Below are 23,812 nucleotides of genomic sequence, written 5' to 3'. Positions count from 1 at the left end.
ATTGGCGTTTCCTTCCCGGAGACTCCTGTTAGTAACTGTTCTTGGACTGCAACAACATCTTTTCCCTCTCTGGTTACAGTACGGTTGTGGAGGAAACAGCATTGGGACTTTCCGTCAATGAGGGAGCTTTTTTGTGCGGATGGGGTTCTTAAAGACTTAACATTTTTGATTTGTCTCGGACTGAATTTTTGGGGACTCTTTTCACACTTTGATTCTCCTGTGGACGCAGTGGTCCCACCGGGAGGGGTTCGCATGATAGATCGGAAGGGCCAAGGCTGAGATCGATTGACTGGGTTTGATTCTATGTCCTTAATGGAAGTGGGATTTGTTACTGTTGGACTCACGGGAGGTTGGGCGGTGTATTACAGCTCCCCCTGATTTGCTTTTTCTGTATTTTTGGATAGAATTGTGTTTTCATCGCAGGGGTTGCATGTTTCTGACGGGGGGGAAAGGGGACCGGGAGCCCGTACGGCAATGCCCTCCCCCATTTTCTACTTTTAGAACTTAGTTAGTTGGGGCGACAGGCACACTGCTTGTTGGGGTTAGGCGACAGCCATATGCAGGGGTGCAGGGTGGGGGGATGGGTTTATTGTTTTGTCTTTGTTTTTGTTTATATGTTTAAAATCCGATTCATATCCTGATATTGGGTGCCTTCCTGAGGGGTTATCCTGTTTGGTGGGGGGACGGGTCCTAGGGGTGGTTGTGTTTACGAGATCTTCTACAATGCATTGCCTTTAATTGCTGCGAGTTGGTAGCGGTCGTTGTTTTGTCCACTGTTCTATCGTGCTATGCTTTTCTGCCACCCGAAATTGCCATATTTTTTAAATTCTGTTCCTATGGGTGGTGGACTTGTGAATAATGTCGATAAGGTTGGACTGATATTTATTGTGTTCTATACGGCCGCACGCCACTTCCATCTTGAGATTCAGCTTTCACCTTGGGGATTATCCGTCTATTATTCGCCATATGTTTGTATAACTGTTGCGTACTCCATGATGTAAGGCATCTGCCGGTGATTTTTCTTGTTTGTTTTTTTCAATAATAAAAAAAGATTTATAAAAAAAAAAAAATTGTCATGTTTGTGCGTTTGTCAGAAACTAATCCCTTCTTGTGTATTCTTGTGTATTCAAGAAAGTTTCTAGTGACCTCTGAGTTAGCTGGCACACGCACAATTAAGTTTAGTATATTCGATAGAGACCTATTTGACCTCAGTCCTATGTCAAATCTATAGGATATATTATTCCAATGCGCAGAGCCTATTGGGAATATAGGAACTACACTACAAGGGGTGCAGCACTTGTTAGTCTGACCTATTTTCTCTTTGAGCAAGAGCAAGCAATTTGGAGGAAACCTCACCTTTCCAAGCCAAACCTCTAAAATGTAGGATACCCCAAGGCTCTGCTCATAGTTCTAAACTGATTATAAAGTACATGTCTTCTTTAGCCATCCTGGTTGAGACATTCGGCATTATGATAGTTTCATATGCAGACAATACCCAGCTGGTATTTTGCTACCTGGCAAACTAAGAATCCCGCAAAGTAGCCTTCTCATATTGCATGAGAGAAATCTTAGGTTGGCTCAAAGAAAGCAAAACAGAAATCATACTGTTAAGGCCTAACCCTAATGCAGGTTGTGATAGTGCCTGGCCCAAGGAAGGACCTCCCCAAATCTTGGCAGCTATAAACCTGAGGGTCATCTGCGATCATGTCATATATTTTAAGACTCAGATCCACTCAGTTGCTAGAATATGTATGTGTATACTTAAGGCTCTCAGGAAATTCCTCCCCCTTCTTCCATTGGAGGCCCGCAAAACTAAAGTTCAAGCTATGATCTTCTCTCGGCTGGGCTACGTGAATGCCTTGTACCTTGGCTTAACTGCATCTTTAGGCCTTCAACTGCAAGTGGTCCAAAATGTGGCAGCGCGCCCCCTCTTTATTTTGCAAAAAGGTACCCACACCTCACCATACCTTACCCACCTGCCCTGGGTCCCTGCCAATAAAAGGATCATCTTTAAAGCACTGACTTTAGCACAGAGTGCTCTGAATGACATTGGTCCCAGCTATCTGAACAAAAGAATCACTTAGTACAAGTTCACCAGAAATCTATGTTCCAGTCAGGCCCACCTCCTCCCCTATCAACTCAGAATCACAGAAACTTTATCCATCTACCGCAAATGTTTAAAATCATACCTGTTTAGCTTATAATATCTTATTTCACTCTATCCTCTGTCCTTGATAACGCTGGGACACTCATTTATGAGTAGCTGTTCACGCTATACAAATACCTCTCATTCATTCATTCTTTCAAACCGTAGGTGATTACTTGCCAGCCATACTTGATCATCCACTTTGTAAGCTGGTTGTGGTGTGTGATGTTTGTTTGCGTGTCTCATCATACTTCTCTTGGTTTGATAGAATTGTATTTACACAGCTTCAGGAAGGTCTGTAGTGAGGTAACCGAGATTCTTACATCTGGCATTTTTTCTATTTATATATGTGGGTTGTTGCCTGTCATGCAGTAAAAAGGAGATACCTAAGTAGCGAAGTGTTATGTTATTTTATGCAAACTCCAGGAGAAGTCAAACGTTTTCCCATTCCAAAGAGTGACAAGTTAATTGACATCAAAGGATCTGTTCTAGTGCTTGATTTACTCGTTCTGCCTGACCATCTGTTTGTGGGTGGTAAGTGGATGAGAGACGCGCATCGATATGTAAGGATTTGCACAGGTTTTGCCAAAACCTTGATACAAATTGAGGGCTACATCTGAAATAAAGATTGATGGTAGACCATGTAATCGTAAATTGTACTGGGTGAATAAGACTACAGGTGCTTTGGCGGTAAGGATCCCCTCTTAAAGAATGAAATGTGCCATTGTAGAGAACAGCCCCACTACTACCCATATAGTAGTATAATCATTGGAATTTGGCAAATTGGTTACAAAGTCCATACTGATGGTATGCCAGGGGTATGGAGGCAATGGCAACGGGTGCAATAACCCCAATGATGGAGTATGGGGCAGGCTTGTACATAAGTGTGCACATATATGGATAGGTTAGGCTACCAACGCCATCTTTTTAAGTTAGCAAGAGTTTTTTGAGTGCTAGAAAATCCAGCAAGTGGTTTATCATGGCACACATTTAATACCTTATGTCTGAGTGTTTCAGTGGTTACATACAGGTTGTTACCATGTTAGAGGTGTCCATCCTTTATAAGATTATCATCCTCTGTGATCCATTCATCTAAATTTATCTGCTGCATCCCTTGTTTTACCTCAACCTAAAACTGTTGTTTCGTACAAATACCTATCACCTGCTCAGAACCTAGTAGATTGTGTGGTGGGTTTGGTGCTAATTCGGGTGACTCATGACCCCAATGTGCTAATATATCTGCCTTGGTCTGATGTGTTCAAGGGTGGTACGTAAGAACAAAATTATTTTATCTAAAAAACTAGAGCCATCTAAACTGTCTGTGTGTCAAGTGCTTGAGGGATAGAAAATAATTCACATTTTTATGATCTGTGTAACCTGAAACTATGTTCTGCACCCAGTAGATAGTGGCACCACTCCTGAAAACATAATGTTCCAGTATCAGGGTATCTTTCATAGATGTACATTGTAGAATCATTCCCCGTTGTCGAAGTGGGAGTCCCAAGGTAATATAAATGAAACAGTAGTACAACTCTTCCATGGGGTATAATGGTGATAACCATGCATTTAATAGCCTATCTACCTCCTTTTCCAACAGAAGATCAAAGTTTAGGTACAACCAATCAGAAACCAGCACCCTCTTGTGTATACTGTTGACTTTCGCACCTGATCCAAGAGAACAGTTCTTAGTGGTAAAGGGTGTGTATTCTAGACCGTTAACCTATTGAGTGCCCTGTAGTCAATGCATGCACATAAATCACCATTCTTCTTAGGAACAAAGAATAGGGCGGAAGAAACAGAAGCGACATGACGAATGAAGCCTAAAACTAGCAATTTGTCCAGGTATTGCTTTAGATACTTAGTCTCAGTTTCTGATTGAGCGTAAATGAGACTACATTGTACGTTGGCCCCTGTAATAAAATGAATGCGACAGTCCAAGTCCCTGTGAAGGGGTAGCTGAATGGCTTTCTTTTCAACAAAAACATCCTGAAAATCCAAATCTTCCTTTGGAAGGATGTTTGAAAGTTTTGCTGCCACTGCTACACACGTTTGGGGTATAAACTGTCTGTGTGTCAACTGCTCGAGGAATAGAAAATAATTCACATTTTTATGATCTGTGTAACCTGAAACTACGTTCTGCACCCAGTAGATAGTGGCACCACTCCTGAAAACATAATGTTTCAGTATCAGGGTATCTTTCATAGATGTACATTGTAGAATCATTCCCCGTTGTCGAAGTGGGAGTCCCAAGGTAATATAAATAAAACAGTAGTACAACTCTTCCATGGGGTATAATGGTGATTACCATGCATTTAATAGCCTATCAACCTCCTTTTCCAACAAAGAACAAAGAATAGGGCGGAAGAAACAGAAGCGACATGACGAATGAAGCCTAAAACTAGCAATTTATCCAGGGATTGTTTTAGATACTTAGTCTCAGTTTCTGATTGAGTGTAAATGAGACTACATTGTATGTTGGCCCCTGTAATAAAATGAATGCGACAGTCGAAGTCCCTGTGAAGGGGTAGCTGAATGGCTTTCTTTTCATCAAAAACATCCTGAAAATCCAAGTCTTCCTTTGGAAGGATGTTTGAAAGTTCTGGTGCCACTGCTACACACTTTTGGGGTATAATCAGGACTTGTGCTGTAGTATAGCAACTGTACCTGCAGTATGGCGACCCTAAATTCACCCAGCATGAAGACAATTCAATAAGGGGATTATAGAGTTGTAGCTAGATATCCCTAAGATAGCACCGAAAGTGTGCGCCTCTATTAGATTGAAAGACGATGTGTATTTTTGTGTATTAGCACTAACTAAGTTTATTGGAATGGTTTTTTTAAGTAATCAATCCTGATGACACTTCAGATCTATCTACTGCCATTACTACACCTGGTTCTTGTTTCTTTACTCAAGGGATATTTAATGAACTGGCCAAACTTAAATCCTAAAAATCGCTGGGGCCTCCTGAATCCAGGAGCATAGGCAACTGTTTTTGTTGTTGTGGGGAAAGTATCATGGTGACTGAAATGGTTAGGTCTTGTGGAATTTTACCTATGTTATGATTCTGAGGTCAGAATATTAGACCTACTCGACAAGTTCACCTCAGTACTAGTTGAGCTTGCATGTTTTCCAGATTGCCCTCTGTGATCACTTTTATCTTTTTCTGAGCCTTTTTTGGTTTGGCGATTCAATCGCAGGCAAAGTGTCCTGCTTTACCACAATTTAGGCACAGATATATTTTCTGCATCGTTCATTTTCATTACTAGATAATGACCCCTTGTTCTTCCAATTAGCATGGGTTCTACTGAGTCCCTAACCTTAATATCAGTCTCCTTTCACTGAGATCGATCCAAAAACAGCCTTGGCTCATTTCTAAATCAGTTGCTCCCATTCTGAGCAAGTCGATGATCAAGTCTAACTACTAGATCAATAAATTGCACCCAATCGGTAGAAAGGGTCATCTATGTGAGCCAAAGAATCTTTCAATTCATCTTTCAGCCCCTATAAAACAGTAATATGCTTTTTTCTTCGGGCCATTGCTTTTAAGTAATTTGTGAAAGGTTTTATTATAAGTAAGTTCTTCTCCTGTCCTAGGTTTAAAAGCTCATTATCACCTACCTCAGTAAACGTATGTTTGTAAAAAGGTGTTGCATAGGTTCTTAAAACCTAGCATATTCGTGCAACAGTGGATCGTTATTCTCAATCTATCTACAAAAAGCACTCTAGTGGAGCCAGCAAAGTGGGAGTATATGTATGCACAGTGCCATTAGTACAGGATGTCCTCTCATTACATGACAGCTCTGTTGCCCTTGATTCAATTGTAAACTGTGTGGATTGAGTGACAAATTGTTTATCCCTGAAAATGAATCCTGAATCTAACCAGAACGAATGATGTGGGGGGTATTGCACCAGTTCATCCCTGAGGGTTTGAATTTCTTGGCGCAAGACTTGAACCACACTCTACATCTCTCCAACGGCCCTAGTTAATATTACCACATTGGGAATTTCCTCACTGAAAAATCTCTGGTAATGTCTGAGCTAGGTCCTGAGCATTAATCAGATTCCCTGGGTCCATATCTCCTGGGCAAAAAGGATTTAAGTGGCTTGGATTCTGTTGGACAGCTGACTAGGAACACTTGTCTGTAAAGACGATGCAGGACCAATCTGACTCCCAACACAGCACTCTACCAAAGAATGTATTACGTCAAAACAGACACTGTCCCAGGAGTGAACGGGGTCTGGATAAAACAACAAAAGAGGCAATGACTGAACCTCTGGATGTTTGTCTGACTCACTGCTATGCACGGGACACCCCACAATCTCCCTTTTTGGGAATGCACATTCTATGGTGCTAGAATGAACAACTAGGAAGAAGTAACATAAATCACATTAGTCATTGTGCCAATCAACATAATCAATTTCTTATAAAAGCTCCAATTATTGAAACACACTTCAAAATAATGAAAATAGTAAACACGTATTATGATCTCTTGTGGTAAGGAGACACACCACTCTTATATTAATTCCTCAGTCATGGTTCTAAGTCTCATCATTGAGGTAAAACTTACTTCTAAGACTTTATCCCTGTCGATGGTAGCACCGTCGACGCCGAGTTCTGTGACGACGACTGCATCGACAATGACTATGGCTACGATCGCTTAATGGACAGGATCGTCGATGACGACATGGTTGACGGCAACGACGACGACAGTAACGGCAACGTCGACGGCAGTATTGTCGACAATAATATCGTCTGCGGTTTGGATGGCGATGTCGTCGACTGGCTCGTCGACGAAAGAAAACTCCCCAGAAAAACTGGTTCTTGCCAGGAAGAGGACAATTACCCCGGAACTTACCTCTCCAAGTAAGGTGACACCTCTGGTACCATCTCACCTGTTGGAGGAGGAGGAGTCAGATGAAGGGGAGGATGAAAGCGGTCCTTTTGGCTACGCTAGTAGCCTGTCGCAGTTGCATGTGAAGTACCAGAGGATGACTCAGAGGATGAATATGAGGAGTTTCAAGATCGTCCCCAGCAACAATACCACCAGGAATATCAGGAGGAGATGATGAGTATTCCATCTTCATTGCTAAAGGATCTGCAGTTCATGCTGGAGGATTCTAAAAAGAGACATCCTGTACCTCATACTTATCGGAAGTTACCTGTGGCTACGCCTCAACCACGCTCTATACCAAGTACACCAGGGCGAAGGCGAGATATTTTACTAGAGCCCTTGCCTAGATCTCCACCATCAAGGTTACAACAAGAACAAGTGACCACAGATGATGATCAGGAGGAGTGAGAGATAACGGACCCTAGCAGAGAGTGGGACGATTATCTCATTCCGTCGCCTTCTTCTCCTTCTTCTCCGGACAGAGAAGGTAGGAGATTGGACAATGCCTGGAAGAGGTTTTCCTCTATGTCTTCCCTTCTTTTTAAAGTGGCGAATGCCCTGACCATTCTGGGCAGGTACGAAAGGCAGATGTGGTGTGACCTCTGGGCTTACATAGACCGCATTCCAGAAGCTGATAGACAGGAAGCCAGGAAGTTTCTCCAAGAAGGGCTGAAGTCATAGAGTGCGCAATGGACATCACGACCATGGCCTTCAGATCTTTGGGAGGAGCAGCGGTCCTACGCCAGCAAGGATGGCTAAGAGCAACAGCGTTCATGCCAGAAGTCCAAAATAAGATCTTGCACCTTCCTTTCAATGGAGAGTATTTATTCGGAAAACATATAGACGAGGCACTGCAAAGTATCAAAAAGGATACTGATACAGCAAAATCATTAGGAACACTACAATATCGGAAGGTTCCTTTCGAGGCTCTAAATGTAGAGGCCAATCGTCTTACAGAGGAGGATACCAGCAAGGAAAATATTCTTTTACTCCACCTCATCGCAGCCTTACCGTCAGCAGTATATGCAACGTCAGTCAGGAGGCTACCCAAAATCTACTTCTAGAGGTAGAGGAGGTTGTCAGGGGAAAGACAACAACCGACGACACTGACAACCGTCAGGATCTAGCTACACCTATCCCTCTTACGTCACATATTCCCCTGCGTGGAAACATTGCTTATTATATCCAAAATTGGCAGCAAATAACTACGGACCAATGGGCCCTCAACATAATTCAATTCGGACACACTCTAGAACTTCTGCAAACGCCCCTTTGTACACCGTTGAAACATCAAGAGGTCAAGCACTTACATCAGATGCGTCGAGAGATTCGGACAATGCTCCGAAAGGGAGCAATAGAACTGGTGCCGAACTCCCAGAGGGGAAGGGGCTTTTACTCCCGATGTTTTCTAGTCAAGAAAAACGTTCTCCAATGGCGTCCTATTCTAGACCTCAGATCCCTAAACACCTATCTCAAGAAACAATCTTTTAGAATGGTTTCTCTTCAAGACATCCTTCTACTTTTAGATCCAGGAGACCATGTGACCACATTAGACCTACAGGATGCGTACTTTCATATCCCCATCCATCCTTCCCACAGGCAGTCCCTTCGGTTCATGGTAGCCGGAGAACATTAACAATTCAAGGTACTGCTGTTCGGCCTAAAATCAGCCCCAAGAATTTTTACGAAATGCCTGGCTCCAGTGGCGGCTGTTCTAAGGAAACAAAAACACCAAGAATTTCCTTACCTCGACGACTGGTTGGTCAAGGCACCATCAGCAGCATCGGCCCGATCATCAACAGCAGCTGGCGTGGAGTTGTTTGCCAGGTTAGGTATGACTTTAAACAAGGAAAAGTCATTCCTTCAACCGACAAGAAGCATCACCTTCTTGGGACCAATAGTGGACACAGAGGTAAACAAGGCGTTCCCCTCCAAAGAAAGGCAACTGAGAATTATATCTCTTTTCCAAGACTTTACAAAAAGAAAGTGTCTTTCAGTACGCAAGTACAAGTCATTACTGGGAACAATGTCATCTTGCATTCCCCTCGTACCTTTCTGCAGGTTAAAGATGCGTCCGTTGCAAGAGCAACAAGATCTACAATGGCATCAAGCGGAGGGATCCTTCGAAGACATAGTCAAGGTAACGCCGATCATGATCCAAGCGGCGCCATGGTGGACCCAAAGGCAGAACGTCTCACTGGGTCTTCATTCTTTTCAGAGCCAGCCCCGCTGGTAATTACTACAGATACGTCCCTATAAGGATAGGGAGCGTTTCTTCAGGACCTCCAAGTCAGCTGCCGCTGGAAGTTGCACGAACAACAAATGCACATCAACCTATTGGAACTCGGGGTGGTCCGCTTGGCATTGCTAGCGTTCCTACCAAGGATAAGAGAGTCAGCGGTGTTGATAAGAACAGACAACACAACAGTGATGCACTACTTAAACAAACAGGGCGGTACAAGATCACTCTTCCTGTCTCAAGAGGCCCAGAAGCTATGGGAATGGTCACTGCAGCGCGAGATATCCATAACAGCGGAACATCTTCCAGGGGACCAGAATGTTAAGCGGATACTCTCAGCAGGCTCAAATCCACCTGCCACGAATGGGAGATCGACCAATGGGTTCTAGATAACAACTTCCAAAGATGGGGAGAACTGACAGTAGACCTCTTCGCAACAGCAGAGAACAAGAAATGCTGGTTGTTTTCAAGCTGGCTTCTCCAACAGGTATATTGGGGGAATGCGTTTTTGATGGCATGGTCAGGCGTCTTTGCCTACGCCTTTCCTCCAATTCCCTTCCTGCCACGAGTTATTATGAAGATCAAGAAGGAGCCGTGCAGAATGATCCTGATAGCCCCATGGCGGCCAAGGCAACACTGGTTCATGGAGCTTCTTTTACTGTCGGAGGTCCATCCGATTCGCCTCCAGCCAATACCGTCACTTCTGATGATGTCCCAGGGACAAGTGCTCCATCCGGACCCGAGATCATTGCACTTAGCAGCCTGATTCCTGAGCACTGTGAGTTTCAACATCTAAAGATCTCAGAGGAGTGCAAAGACATCCTATCAAAAGCCAGAGCGGATAGTACGAACAAGACCTACAGGATGAAATGGAAAAGATTCTGTTTGTGGTCCCAAAGATGTAACATTCATCCTCTGAATTCGGCAGCGCATGAGATTATTCCATACATTTTACTTTTGGCTCAGTCGGGTTTGGCTCATGCATCTATAAAGGTACATTTAGCTGCAATATCTCGCTACAGAAGGACTTCCTCAGGACCGTCTCTATGGTCTGCAAGAATCATAAAACAATTCATGATCGCATTGTTCAGAGTTTTTCCTCCAATAAAGCCTCCACCACCTCTCTGGCTCTTGAACATTGTTCTTTCTTAATTAATGAAGCAGCCCTTCGAGCCAATGCACAGGGCAGATCTCAAATTCCTATTGTGGAAAGTGGCAATTCTCATCGCGCTTACTTCGGCCAGGAGAGTGGGGGAATTACAGGCTCTCATGATTCAAGACCCTTTCTTGGAATTTAAGGAGGAGAGAATGATTCTCAGAACTAATCCGAAGTTTATTCCAAAGGTACCAACTGACTTTCATTTGAATGAGCCACTAGTTCTAAAACGGTTCTTTCCTCAACCAACAACAGCGGCGTAAAGAGTTCTCCATTCGCTGGACGTCCAGCTCTGTCTCAAATTCTATCTACAAAATACTAGACCCTTCCGCAAGTCTTCACACCTTTTTGTCGCCTTCAGCGCACCCAGGAAGGGCTTCTCTTTGTCAAAAAATGTGGAATTGCTAGATAGATTTCCAGTGCGATAGAATAATGTCATCAAGCAGCTGGAAAGCCTCTGAATGCAAGAGTTTGTGCCCATTCGAGGAGAGCAGTGTCCACCTCCAATGCTTTGTTGGCAGGAGTGCCGATCCAGGATATCTGCAGGGCAGCAACCTGGAGAAATATGCACACCTCAACCAGGGATTACTGCTGGGAGGCATATGCAGAGAGAGATGTGGTGGTGGGAGAAGCGGTGCTGAGAAACAATATCCAGTACGGTGAGCCCTCTTTTACATCCCTCCGTCCTTTTTTCTTGGTTACAAATGCCCATTTTTCTATTGTTATGTTTGGAAAGAGTGATTACAATACTAATATGCAGAATTCTAAGTTGAATATGTATAGAAAGATGACGTCTTAAGTAACTATGCTAGATCTGCATGGAAAAAAAATGTGCTTTATACTACTGCTCGCAATTCTAATTCAGGTATGTGAATCTATGAAAGCTCCAATACTGGAATAGGAAACAAGTTACTTACCTGTAACTGTAGTTCTCCAGTATTGGAAGCTTTCATAGATTCACATGCAACCCACCCTCCTCCCCTGAGAGGCTCACCTCGGATTTAGCACAAAAGATGTTTATAGCACAAGTGCGCAAAACTCTGAGGGGCAAAAGGTTCTCTCAGGAGGGTTCTAGAGGGTGAGGAGTACTGATTGGTTCAGGGAGAAGTTTGGTCTCTTTTACATAACGAAGGTTATGGGTTGCAAAAGGGAAATGGGCCTAGGCCTCTTTTCAGTTTGCTGTACTACTAAGCCTTGCTTTTTAATGTACCGGAGACTCCCGTCTCGACGACGGGGAATGATTCAGGCATGTGAATCTATGAAAGCTTCCAATACTGGCGAACTACAGTTACAGGTAAGTAACTTGTTTTCTTGGTCATTGTGCCAATCAACATAATCAATTTCTTGTAAACACTACAAGTAATGAAACACACTTACGAAATAATTGAAACAGTAAACACGTATTATGATCTCTTGAGGTAAGGAGACACACCACTCTTATATTGAGTCCTCAGTCGTGGTCCTAATTCTATGTCAAGAAGGAGGTGAGGATTATGCTGTACTTTCTTTTATTTCCATAACTCAGCACTTCAACTTTATTATCAAAAAATTATAAGTCCCAACATCTTTTTAGTTCATAGGGCATTCCCAGCCATCCAATCAGAGGCGCTCCTGGTCGATGAGGACGTGCTGCTGCCTACAATCTTCCTCTTTCTTTCTTGCTCAGCACCAAAGATAAGTGCCATTTTTATCTCGCTCTTCAGGGCGGCAATTATTTGCATAAATAATCGATTTAAGCTTGTTTATAGAAATGTCAGGCATATGGCTTTAATACGCATTGTGAGCTTTGATGTTCTGGCTCGTAGCGATTTTTCACTAATTATTCATTTTTTGCCTTCGATGTTTCTGTCATCCCTTAGTGGTTACAAGGTTATGCGCATGAGCGCTGTAATTTATCTTTCCCCCAACAGGTTTGAGGCCGCGTGAGCCTTTCCGCTCCACTCGCAGCCTCTGACTCTTACAGGTGTGTTGTCGCGCTCCGGTGTCAGGGGGCGCGTGTCCACGTCTCGCTGATCCCAGGTGTCCTAGGCGCATCGTGATCAGATAGCGCCAACCGTTTCCCAGCGCCATATGCCCTGATGTCTGGAAGCTGTTACGCCTGCAGTAGCAGGTCCGTACTATAAAAATTGAGTCTCCTCTACGCCCGCATAGCGGGTAAGTAGGTGGTTAGTTAGCCTGGTGACAGCTATACTGCTGTAATTTTAACACGTTCAGCAGCTCTTTCGCAGAGACTCTTGGAGGCGTGCCCAGACGTTCTATACCCTCTGTGTGAATTAGGGTGAGTCGCCCCTGCGGGTTTAACCCAGCGCGCATTTGTGCGCCCCTGATCAATGACCTTGTCACACCAAACGTTTGCACCCCTGCTAAGTTGGTCGTCTACTAACTCCCAGAGCGTTGGGGTTGCTTCCCATCAGGGATTACCTCACTTGTGGATATCTCCTCACTATCTAGCATTATGGAGGATTATGTTAAAGATAAATCCCTTCAAGTCATTCCTCTGGAGGATGACTTTTGTGATTCTGTGGATGCATCCATCCACCAGGCAGTAAATGTGGCCAAGGAGCCTTTTGAACAGTGGATCATGCAATACGCATTTGCTTTTGAAGGGCAACACCCACAGAAGCGTACAAATGTGCCAACGGGTGATTCGGGCACCTTTGATCGCCTCAAAAAAGCGTTTTTTGCCAGATCTACTGAGAATCCACCCCCCCAGTGTCCCCAGAGTTGCCCCCTTCAGGTAAACGACGATGACTCCTTAGAGGAGTCTGCAGATGAGGCTGGTCCATCCAGACCCTGGCGGACCACAGAGCCCTCAGTCACAGATGTCCAGGAAGGCAGGATCAGTCAGATATGTTGGTCCCCGATGATCTGGGCCACCCCCGCTCGTCGGAATGGACCCCCTCTTCCAAAGTCTCAACGTTTGTGGCTGGACGCCTACTGAAACCCCTAAAGAAAGAAGTACAAGCTTGTCTGAAAGCGGAATGTCCACGCCCAGCCCTTCCGGGCAAAGTAGCCTTGACTCCAGAAGTGGACCCTAGAATGGCCACCTTCTTGCAAAGATAAATTTGCGATCCCAAGAAAGGGATCGACTGCTCCTGGCGTGCGTGTCAGGATAAACTCCTCGACATTGCAGGCCCCCTCACCAAGGTTCTGGATCTTGCGGAAGAAGCGAAGGCCGCGGGTACCACCCTCTTGGCGGAGAGAATGTCAAACTGAGCTCAGCGCGCTATTGTCTTCCTCGGTAATGCAAACTGCGCCCTGTCTACAGAGAGGAGACGCTCCTTGCTCAAGGTTGACCCGAAGCTGGGGGACCTTGCTACTTCAGAGGCGGGAGTAATAGCGCTGGTTGGTCTCTTTGGAGAGCCGTTTGTCAAAAAATTGACCACATATGTGACAACCTTTTCATCGCTTGATAAAGCGCAATCATCAATCAAACGGGTGTTTCACCCTAAGGTTTTCGTTGGGGCCGGCTGTGGCAGGGGGTGCTCGACCAGCCGCTTAACTACACAAGGTCCCCAAAGAGGAAAAAGCAGAGGACAACAGTTTGGAGGCCAACAGGAATTTTTCCAGTCTCAACAAAACTCCAGAAGCCATGGCGGAAGAGGAACAGGCAGAGGCAACATGCCTAACTCATGTCAGACTTCCTTCTCTTTCCCCTTGCATGGTGGGCGGAAGGTTGGCATATTTCGTAGACAACTGAAGGTCATTACTTGGGATGCCTGAGTTTTACAAACCGTCCAAGGGTTTCATATAGAATTCTACGGTTCCCCGGTTCAAGAAGTCCGTCCATGTCCACTGGTTTTTGCAACAGATCAGGTCCCTCTCATATACCAGGAGGTACAAAAAGGAGCGGTCCTCCCGACACACCTTTATCCCAAAGGGTTCCTGAGCAACATTTTTATAGTCGACAAAGCTGACGGAAGACAGCGGTCGGTAACCAATCTAAAGGAGTTCAACCAATGGTTGATATACCGTCATTTCAAGATGGCGGGCATCCATCTGCTCCGGGATATTCTTCAACAGGACAATTGGATGGTCCGCCTCAATTTAAAAGATGCTTACTTGGTGGTACCCATTTTTCCCCCTCATCGTCTGTTTCTGCAGTTCATGCGGAAAGACCGAGTGTTTGATTTGCGTCCCTTCCCTTCGGTCTGTCATCGGCCCCATGGTGTTTTACCAAGGTGGTAAAGCCAGTGATAGAAACCTTACGGGCCAGAGGGTTTTACCTCATCATTTACTTGGACGAGCTTCTTCTTCTAGAGCAATGTCCAAACAGACTCTCGCAGCATTTGCAGGTGACAATGGACCTGCTTCAAAACTTGGGGTTTATCATCAACACTGAAAAATCAAATCTGACCCCGTCCAAGCAGTTGACTTTCCTGGGGTTTGTAGTGGACTCGATATTGCGTACTCTGAGCCTTCCGGCTCGCAAGATATTCAAAATCCGCAGGGAGCTCTGTCGAATGCTTGCAAGCCAGTCTACCCCGCTTGGCCAAGTGGCTCGTCTGGGGAGATTGTTGAGCTCCTCAATCCAGGCGATCTTCCCGGGCCCGCTCCATTACAGAGGGTTGCAACGCCTCAAAGTTTCACATCTGCGCAAAGGCCTCCAGATTTCAGATCAAGTCCCATTGACCGACAAATTTCGTATGGAGATGACGTAGTGGCTCAACCACATGGAGGCCTGGAATGGGAAGGCCATTTTTTGTTCCTAACCGGACTTGGTCATAGAATCTGACGCCAGCAAATCGGGCTAGGGAGCCCGCTGCGGGGACTCTTTACCCGAGGAAAGTGGTCCACAGACGAAGAACAGCTCCACATCAATTGCTTGGAGTTGATGGTGGGGTCCTTTGCAATACAGTGCTGGACAAAGGACAGGGCAGCTTGCAGTGTGCTCCTAAAAATGGACAACATATCAGCTGTCCGATATATCAACCATTTAGGGGGAACGAAGTCTAAGGCATTGGCGGACCTCGCCAAGGATTTTTGGACTTTCTGTCTGTCCCACAACATCTCCGTGACGGCTGAATATCTCCCGGGGGAGTCCAATGTAATAGCGGATTGGCGCTCCAGAGTTGGGTGGACATGAGCCTTTGGCAGTTGCACCCCGACCTTCCAGCGTCTCCACGAAGTCTGGGGTCCCTTCTCAGCGGACCTCTTTGCGTCCCAGTTGGACCATCAACTTCCACGCTTGTTCAGCTGGAAGTAATTATGACAGAAAGTTTCAATTCTATTAAGGATGGGGAGGCAAGGATTATTCCCGCCCACGACTCTACGAGACCTGACCCTACCTCACGAAAGTATTTACTTCGGTTTCACAGGGTTATGGTTGTGCACTCGACTTATGGGATAAGTATGTTCTTTCCTGGTCACAGGGTAACGTTATCTAATGGTTAATGTTGATATGTGCATGTATCTGGTGTGTTTTACACAGTTCAAGAATGGTTTCATTGGTTTAGTTTGGTTTCTCCTAGGGTCTGACGGTTCCAAAACAGACTAGTTTTCTTTGGTGTCCGGATGGTCGCAGTCAAGAAAGAGGAAGATTGTAGGCAGCAGCAAATCCTCATAGACCAGGAGCGCCTCTGATTAGATGGCTGGGAGCACCTTATGAACTACAAAGATGTTGGGACTTGTAGTTTTTTGATAATAAAGTTGAAGTGCTGAGTTATGGAAATTACAGAATGTACAGCATATTCCTCGCCTCAGCGTCCTTAATAGAATTGAAACTTTCCCTCATGATTACTAGGAATTTTTTCTTTCTCCTCATTGAATATATTATGCCATATGCTTAACAAGAATTTTGCTTTGTCTTTCAGCTTCACCGCTCTATCCTCTTTTTTTTTGTTCATGGGAATGTCTCTTGTGCTCTCAATAGTGTCGTTAATCAGTTCAGGAATTAATGCACAAGTTTCGGAGTGTTACAAGCTTCAAATGAACAGAGTCACGGAGAAAACAAGAACAGTGCAGTAACATTGTTTTTTTTCCCTTTGCTTTTCTTTCCTTTCATTCCAGAGTTTCAAGTGACACCTGCAGGACGGATCTGGATGTGCAACCACTATTGCAGGCGACTTCCAGAGCACAAGGGATTGCCGCTGTTCCTCAACGGTAGGTCTTTCTGTGATGCAAGGATCGAGGACATTCTGATTAGCCGCTCTGAGATGTCTGCAAGTGCGCAGATATCTCCGGCCAGGCAAGATGCTAGACGAGGTAAGAGGGAGGGGTTCGAGCTCCAGGGAGATTGTGGAGAGTTTCTTTTTGAAAGGAATGAAACCAAGAGCCAAACTGGGGTTTAACAGGAGTATTTATCATCGGTTCTATTGTACTGGAAGGGCACGTAGTTAATTATACTTCAGTGGTTCCATATTCTAGAAGGGCATGTATTTACTGTGACTCCCGGTTTCCAGAAAATACTTGTTTGAAGGCACATGGATAATTGCTAACATGTGTAAGAAGTGCTTGCACGTGAAACCATTATAAGCAACTGCCACAGGAAATTCTAACTGGCACCTGACACAAATAATAATTTACTACGGTAACAAGCCTTAAATAAACACAAGGATAATTACCAGCACATAGAGCAGACATGTGGCTTGGTACAAACATGGAACATTACAATCATGAGGAAAATATTGAAATCTGGCACATGGCAATGCTAGTTTATGCCTAGCAAAACACAGAATCAACTGAACTCTTTAGACTCTTTGTGTAAAAAGGTTTGTCTAAAAGATAGGGGGAACAACATTTAGCCTAAGCTGTGTAAAAGGAGGGTAGGACTACATGGCTCTTAGTGCTATAAACTGATGCACATATGGGGCATGCTGGCATGCAACAGTTAGTAATCATAACAGTTCCTCCCCACAAAGGGTGACACATGGGGTGAGGTTCATGGGGGTTTTGTGAATATCATACTAACCGAGGAGCATGGATGTTCCCAGCAGGTTCCCATGATCGATCATCTGGGCCGTAACCCTTCCAATCTATAAAGTAGAATAAATAGCCATTTACTCTCTTTGAGTCAAGGATTTTCTGTAGTGCAAATTCTAGATGACCATCAATTTTTACAGGAGGTGGTGGTAGTCGTTAGGTTTTGGGCATGACAAGGTCAGAGCATTGAGACATGGAACACTGGGTGAAAGGGCGTGTCCTCTCGTAGTTGCAGTCTGTAAAAGACCATGTTAATTATTTGCTAAATAGTATAAAGCCCTCATTATCATGGATGTAATTTACGGGGTTCCTGAGTTTCTAATTATTCAAATACAAATAAACATGGAGTTCGTACAGCATCGTCCTCCCATGTCCTTCCTTTTGCCCCTACTGAACCTAACCCATCTAATTTACTGACATCTTTCATTCCTCCAAATGAAGAAGAAATAAAAAGACTTCCTCTATCATGTATACCTGGATCACCATTTGACCCTTGCCCCGTATAATTAAAGAAATAACAGAGGTTATCGACCCTGTTTATGCAGAGGTGTTTAATACCTCCATCCAAACTGGCTCAGGTCCTTTTTCATAGGAACAAGCTATTGTCAACCCACTACTAAAGAAACCTTCAGCAGATAGTAAGATTATGTCTAATGTTGGACTTGTATCTCTTTCCTAAGCAGCCACAAAAATACTAGAATCTATGGTAAATAAACAACTCTCAGAGTTTTTAGAATCTTATCACCTCATGCACCCATCTCAGTCAGGTTTCCGATCTCGACCCACACCAAAACTGCACTGCCGGAAGTCACTGAATCACTACAAAAACGTCCTTAAACTGCTCACACAATGCCACACTTATTCTGTTTGAGCTCTATGCGACTTTCAACACTGTCCCCTGACATCCTTTTACAACGCCTGTCTGATTGTGGGGTCAGGGGTACGTCACTTGTTTGTCTGACCTCGTTTCTCTTTGAGCAAGAGCAAGCAATTTGGAGGAAACCTCACCTTTCCAAGCCAAGCCTCTAAAATGTAGAATACCCCAAGGCTCTGCTCATAGTTCTACACTTTTTATAATGTACATTTCTCCTTTAGCCACCCTGGTTGAGACATTCGGCATTATGATAGGTTCATATGCCGACAACACCCAGCTGGTATTTTGCTACCTGGCAAACTAAGAATCCCGCAAAGTTACCCTCTCAAATTGCATGAGAGCAATCTTAGGTTGGCTCAAAGAAAGCAAAACAGAAATCATACTGTTAGGGCCTAATGCAGGTTGTGATAGTGCTTGGCCCAAGGATGGACCTCCCCCAATCCTGGCAGCTATAAACCTGAGGGTCATCTGCGATAATGTCCTATCTTTTAAGACTCAGATCCACTCAGTTTCCTAGAATCTGTATGTGGATCCTTAAGGCTCTCAGGAAATGTCTCCCTCTTCTTCCATAGGAGGCCCCCAAACCCATAGTTCAAGCTATGATCTTCTCTCGGCTGAGCTACGTGAATGCCTTGTACCTTGGTTTAACTGCATATTTATGCCTTAAACCGCAAGTGGTCCAAAGAGTGGCAGCGTGCCTTCTCTTCATTTTGCAAAACGTTACCCACACCTTACCATACTTTACCCACCTGCCCTGGGTCCCTGTCAATAAAAGGATCATCTTTAAAGCACTGACTTTAGCACAGAGTGCCTTGAATAACATTGGTCCCAGCTATCTGAACAAAAGAATCACTTAGTACCAGCTCAGCAGAAATCTATGTTCCAGTCAGGCCAACCTCATATAGATTCCTCCTTTTAAAAGGAGACGTGGTGGGACCACTCTTTTGTATGCATTGTGAAAATGTGGAACCTCCTCCCCTATCAACTCAGAAGCACAGACTCTGAATCTATCCTCCGCAAATGTTTAACAACATATCCGCTTAGCTTATAATATCTTATTTCACTCTATCCTCCTATTATCTTGTCCTAGGTAGCGCTGGCACACTCATTTATGAGTAGCTGTTCACGCTATACAAATACCTCTCATTCATTCATTCTTTCAAGCCGTAGGTGATTACTTGCCAGCCATACTTGACCACCCACTTTGTAAGCTGGTTGTGGTGTGCGATGTATGTTTGCGTGTCTCATCATACTTCTCTTGGCTTGTTGGAGTTGTATTTATACAGCTTGTTGAATCTCAGATAATTGCTTCAGGAAGGTCTGTATTGAGGGTACCGAGATTCCTACATCTGGCATTTTTTTCTATTGATATATGTGGGTTGATGCCTGTCATGCAGTAAAAAGGAGATACCTAAGTAGCGGAGTGTTCTGTGTTATTGTATGCAAACTCCACGAGAAGTCAAACATGTTCCCATTCCGAAGAGTGACAAGTTAATTACATCAAAGGATCTGTTCTAGTGCTTGATTTACTTGTTCTGCCTGACCATCTGTTTGTGGGTGGTAAGTGGACGAGAGACAAGCATCGATATCGAAGTATTTGCACAGGTTTTGCCAAAACCTTGATACAAATTGAGGGTTCTATCGGAAATAAAGATTGATGGGAGACCATGTAATCGCACATTGTAGTGGGTGAATAAGACTTCAGCTGCTTTGGCGGTAAGAATCCCCTCTTAAAGAATTAAATGTGCCATTGTAGAGAACAGACCCACTACTACCCATATAGTAGTATAACCATTGGAATTTGGCAAATTGGTTACAAAGTCCATACTGATGGTATGCCAAGGGTATGGAGGCACTGGCCAGGAGTTTAATAATCCCAATGATGGACTATCAGCCAACTTTTCTGGGGGCATATGGGACAGGCTTGTACATACGTGTGCACATCCTTGGATAGGTTAGGCCACCAAAGCCATCTTTTTCAGTTAGCAAGAGTTTTTTGAATGCCAGAATATCCAACAAGTGGTTTATCATGGCACCAATTTAACACCTTATGTCTGAGTTTTTCAGTAGTTACATACAAGTTATTACCATGGTAGGGTTGTCCATCCTTTACCAGATTATCATCCTCTGTGATCCATGTATCTAAATTCATCTGCTGCAGCCCTTGTTTTATCTTATCCAAAAACTGTTGTTTAGTACAAGTACCTAACACCTGCTCAGAACCCAGTAGATTGTGTGGTGGGTTATCTGCTAATTCGGGTGAAACATGACCCCAATGTGATAATATATCTGCCTTGGTCTGATGTGTTCCAGGGTGGTACGTAAGACCAACATTATTTTCACTAAAAAACAAGAGCCATCTAACCTGTCTGTGTGTCAAGTGCTTGTGGGATAGAAAATAATTCACATTTTTATGATCTGTGTAACCTTAAGCTATGTTCTGCACCCAGTAGATAGTGGCACCACTACTGAAAACATAATGTTCCAATATCAGGGTCTCTTTCATAGATTTGGATGGTGGATTCATTCCCCGTTGTTGAAGTGGGAGTCCCAAGGTAATATAAATAAAACAGTAGTAAAACTCTTCCATGGGCTATAATGGTGATAACCATGCATTTAATAGCCTATCTACCTCCGTTTCCAAAAGAAGACTAAACTTTAGGTACAACCAATCAGTAACCAGCACCCTCTTGTGTATTCTGTTGACTTTCGCACCTGATCCAAGAGAACAGTTATTAGTGGTAAAGGGTGTCTATTCTAGACCGTTAACTTATTGAGGGCCCTGTAGTCAATGCATGCATGTAAATCACCATTCCTCTTAGGGACAAAGAATAGGGCGGAAGAAACAAGAGAAGTGACATGACGAATGAAGGCTAAAACTAGCAATTCGTCCAGGTATTGCTTTAGATACTAACCCCCAGATGCATCAAGGCCAGATTCTGCGAATTCCAAATTGCGAAAAATACCGAATCGCAAGAATGGGATGCATCAAGAAAAGCGAATTAAAAAAGCGAATCGCAGTCGGCTGCAATTGCCGATTGCGATTTTCGCTAAATCGCACAAAATTCACAGAATCACCCTTTTCCCATGTTGAAATTGCGATCTCGCAATTACCGAATTCGCAAATTGCGATCTCGCTAATTGCGAGATCGCAAAAATGGGAAGTCGCATTTCGAGCACATTGATGACATCAGAACCAGGAAGTAGGCAGTTCCCTCACTCATTCAGAACACAGACCCTGAGAGTGGAAGAAGCAAAGCCCAGAGCTCCACAAGACACATCCTGCAGCACCACAACAGGACACACACACCAAAACAGAATGTCCCAGGAAGCAGCAGGAAGCAGTGCACCTGGCAGAAAACTAAAAATAAAATTCTCTGAACAGGAGTTGGAGTTCCTCATCGAGGATGTAAGCAGGGACCATGACAGGCTGTTCCGCAAGGAATCCCGGAAGGTGCCTGAATCCGACAAGAGGCGCATTTGGCAGCGCATCCGGTCAAAGGTGAACTCTGTTGGAGTGACCCAGCGCTCCATTGATGAGCTGAAAAAGAGGTGGTACGACCTCAGAGGTCGTACCAAAGAATGCATTGCTGAGAGGCTGGAGGAGCAACATGCCACCGGAGGAGGAGACCCCACAGTTGCGCCTAACACTCCACTAGAAGACCTGGTGGAGGACACACTCAACCCTGCGTGGGGGTCACCTGGCTGGACTCCTCCCGACCCACCCAACAATCTCAAGGTAAGTGCCATGCAACTGCGACCCCGTCCCCTAACAATGCCCATGCCTCCAGAGCTAGCCATTTGATAACCCCAGTAATGCAGGCCCTGCACACCTGAAATGCCATATTGCATTGTGGGACCTGTAGTATTGACAAAATTTCCCAGATAGCCACACACAGCCAGACCTGTCAAGTGAAACATATCCCTAAAGCCAGTCAGAGAATGCAAGCGTGCATGCATGTTGCAACATCCCATGTGCAAGATACATATCATTAATCATGCACCAATTTACATCACAGGTGCGTCAGAACAACCCAGCACTGACAGCGAGGCACTCCAGATTGAGGAGAACGCTGAGGACACCGAGGGAGAGGACCATCCTGCCCCAGACCTGGACCATCACAACCCCCAGCACCAGTACCACCACCTCCCCATGTGGACAGGGCCACCCCTGCAGGCACAGGAGGACAGCAACCACCCCATGTGACACCCATGGAACTGGTACAGGCCACAACACCACCACCATGGAGGCAGACACGGCGCACAGCCACTGTGCGTTCGCAGTCCCGCGGACTGATGAGGCAGCAGCGCAACGTGTCAACACGCGCTGGTAGGGGGGAACATGTCCGAGATCCTGGTCAGGGCATAGAACACCGGATGCTTGCTGTCCACCAAAAGCAGGCACGGCACATGGCAGCCATGCAGCTGCAGCTTTATAAGACAGCGCGCAACGTGAGCCAGCTCACGGAAAGCGTGCAGGTGCTGACGGCTGCTGTCAGGGAGAACAGCCAGATCATGGTGTCACAGCAGGACATCACCCGCCGCCGCCAGCTGCTGACACGCCTGTCGGCATACACCAGATCCAACCATCTGATTGGTAATGCGACCTCCCAACTTTCGCGCCGGTCCCTGGCGATGCAAATTCAGATGGTACAATGCTGCCAGGACGTCGCCCGGGCCTTGGAACAGGTCACAACAGCTGTCCAGAACCAGCAGGCGTCTGGCCATGGCCAAGCAAGGGGGGGGGGGTGATGCCAGTGAGGGCAAATCAAGTCTCAGCAGCCTGTCCGTGCCGGTGGTAACCGTACGCCGCCGCAGCAGCAGGCCCAGTGCTGCATCACGGGCCAATACTGGCGTGGAGGAGGTGGAGAGGCGCCTGGGTGCGTCCGGCCGGAGGCGCCAGTGTCTCTATGTACTCTAGCAGCAGTGCCATGCTGATAAGACAGTGAAACAATGGAGGTTTTGGATCCTACATCTACCCAGCCCGGATCTCAACAATGGGAAAAACAGAAACAGTTGGCTGGACAGGACAAATTCTCAACAAAAATTCCGCAGCCACGCAGTCAAAATGTACCACGTAACCACTGGATTATTATTCCAAACAATTCTATCATTTATTTTTAAAGTTTTTCAATTTTCAAACAAAAGCACAAACAAAATGACCATCAGAACAGTGGGTTCAAATGCACAGTATCTACAAACATACAATATATACAATATTTACAACAATCGAATTAAGCGACACACATAGTGAGACACCAAAACAAATAAGCGTATATTGATTCAACTCAATTGTGATTATATACAGTGCATTAAAAAATATGAGAATAAACAAAGAACCAGTCCTTAAAGTGATGAGACCAAGGGACAGGCGGGATTGAGGTGGAGAAAGGTGCCTGCCTGTCTACCATAACCTGTGGTCAAGTCTTTTTTAGGGGTTGCACTGCTAGGGTCCGGCACACTCAAACTTGTTGTGTCCTAGCGGCACCCTTTAGGATTACCACAGGGTGGAAGTGTCGACGCGTTTCGAACCCGGATGTTATGGGTTCTCTTCAGGAAGGGGACTGGGGACAGTGGATCTGA

General features: G+C 45.0%; 1 protein-coding gene across 12 annotated transcripts in view; it reads left to right on the top strand.

Annotated features, from left to right (window-relative positions):
* Positions 1–23,812, top strand: part of LOC144781519 (uncharacterized) — a 2,047,367-nt gene that overhangs the window by 375,249 nt on the left and 1,648,306 nt on the right. For 10 of the 12 annotated variants that reach the window (XR_013601003.1, XR_013601004.1, XM_078660419.1 and 7 more), the window contains one exon: positions 16,444–16,536. The exons of the other annotated variants lie outside the window; for them this stretch is intronic. Coding sequence is in view for 8 of the 10 variants with exons in the window: in XM_078660419.1 (XP_078516545.1) it covers positions 16,444–16,536 (93 nt within the window). In the remaining 2 variants the exon portion in view is untranslated. The remainder of the gene's footprint in view (positions 1–16,443; positions 16,537–23,812) is intronic. 12 annotated transcript variants of the gene reach the window in all.

The sequence above is a fragment of the Lissotriton helveticus genome, chromosome 9, assembly GCF_964261635.1.
Source record: "Lissotriton helveticus chromosome 9, aLisHel1.1, whole genome shotgun sequence".
NCBI lineage: Eukaryota > Metazoa > Chordata > Amphibia > Caudata > Salamandridae > Lissotriton > Lissotriton helveticus.
The sequence above is the reverse complement of the archived record's forward strand: the minus strand, read 5'-3'. Positions and strand labels throughout refer to the sequence as shown.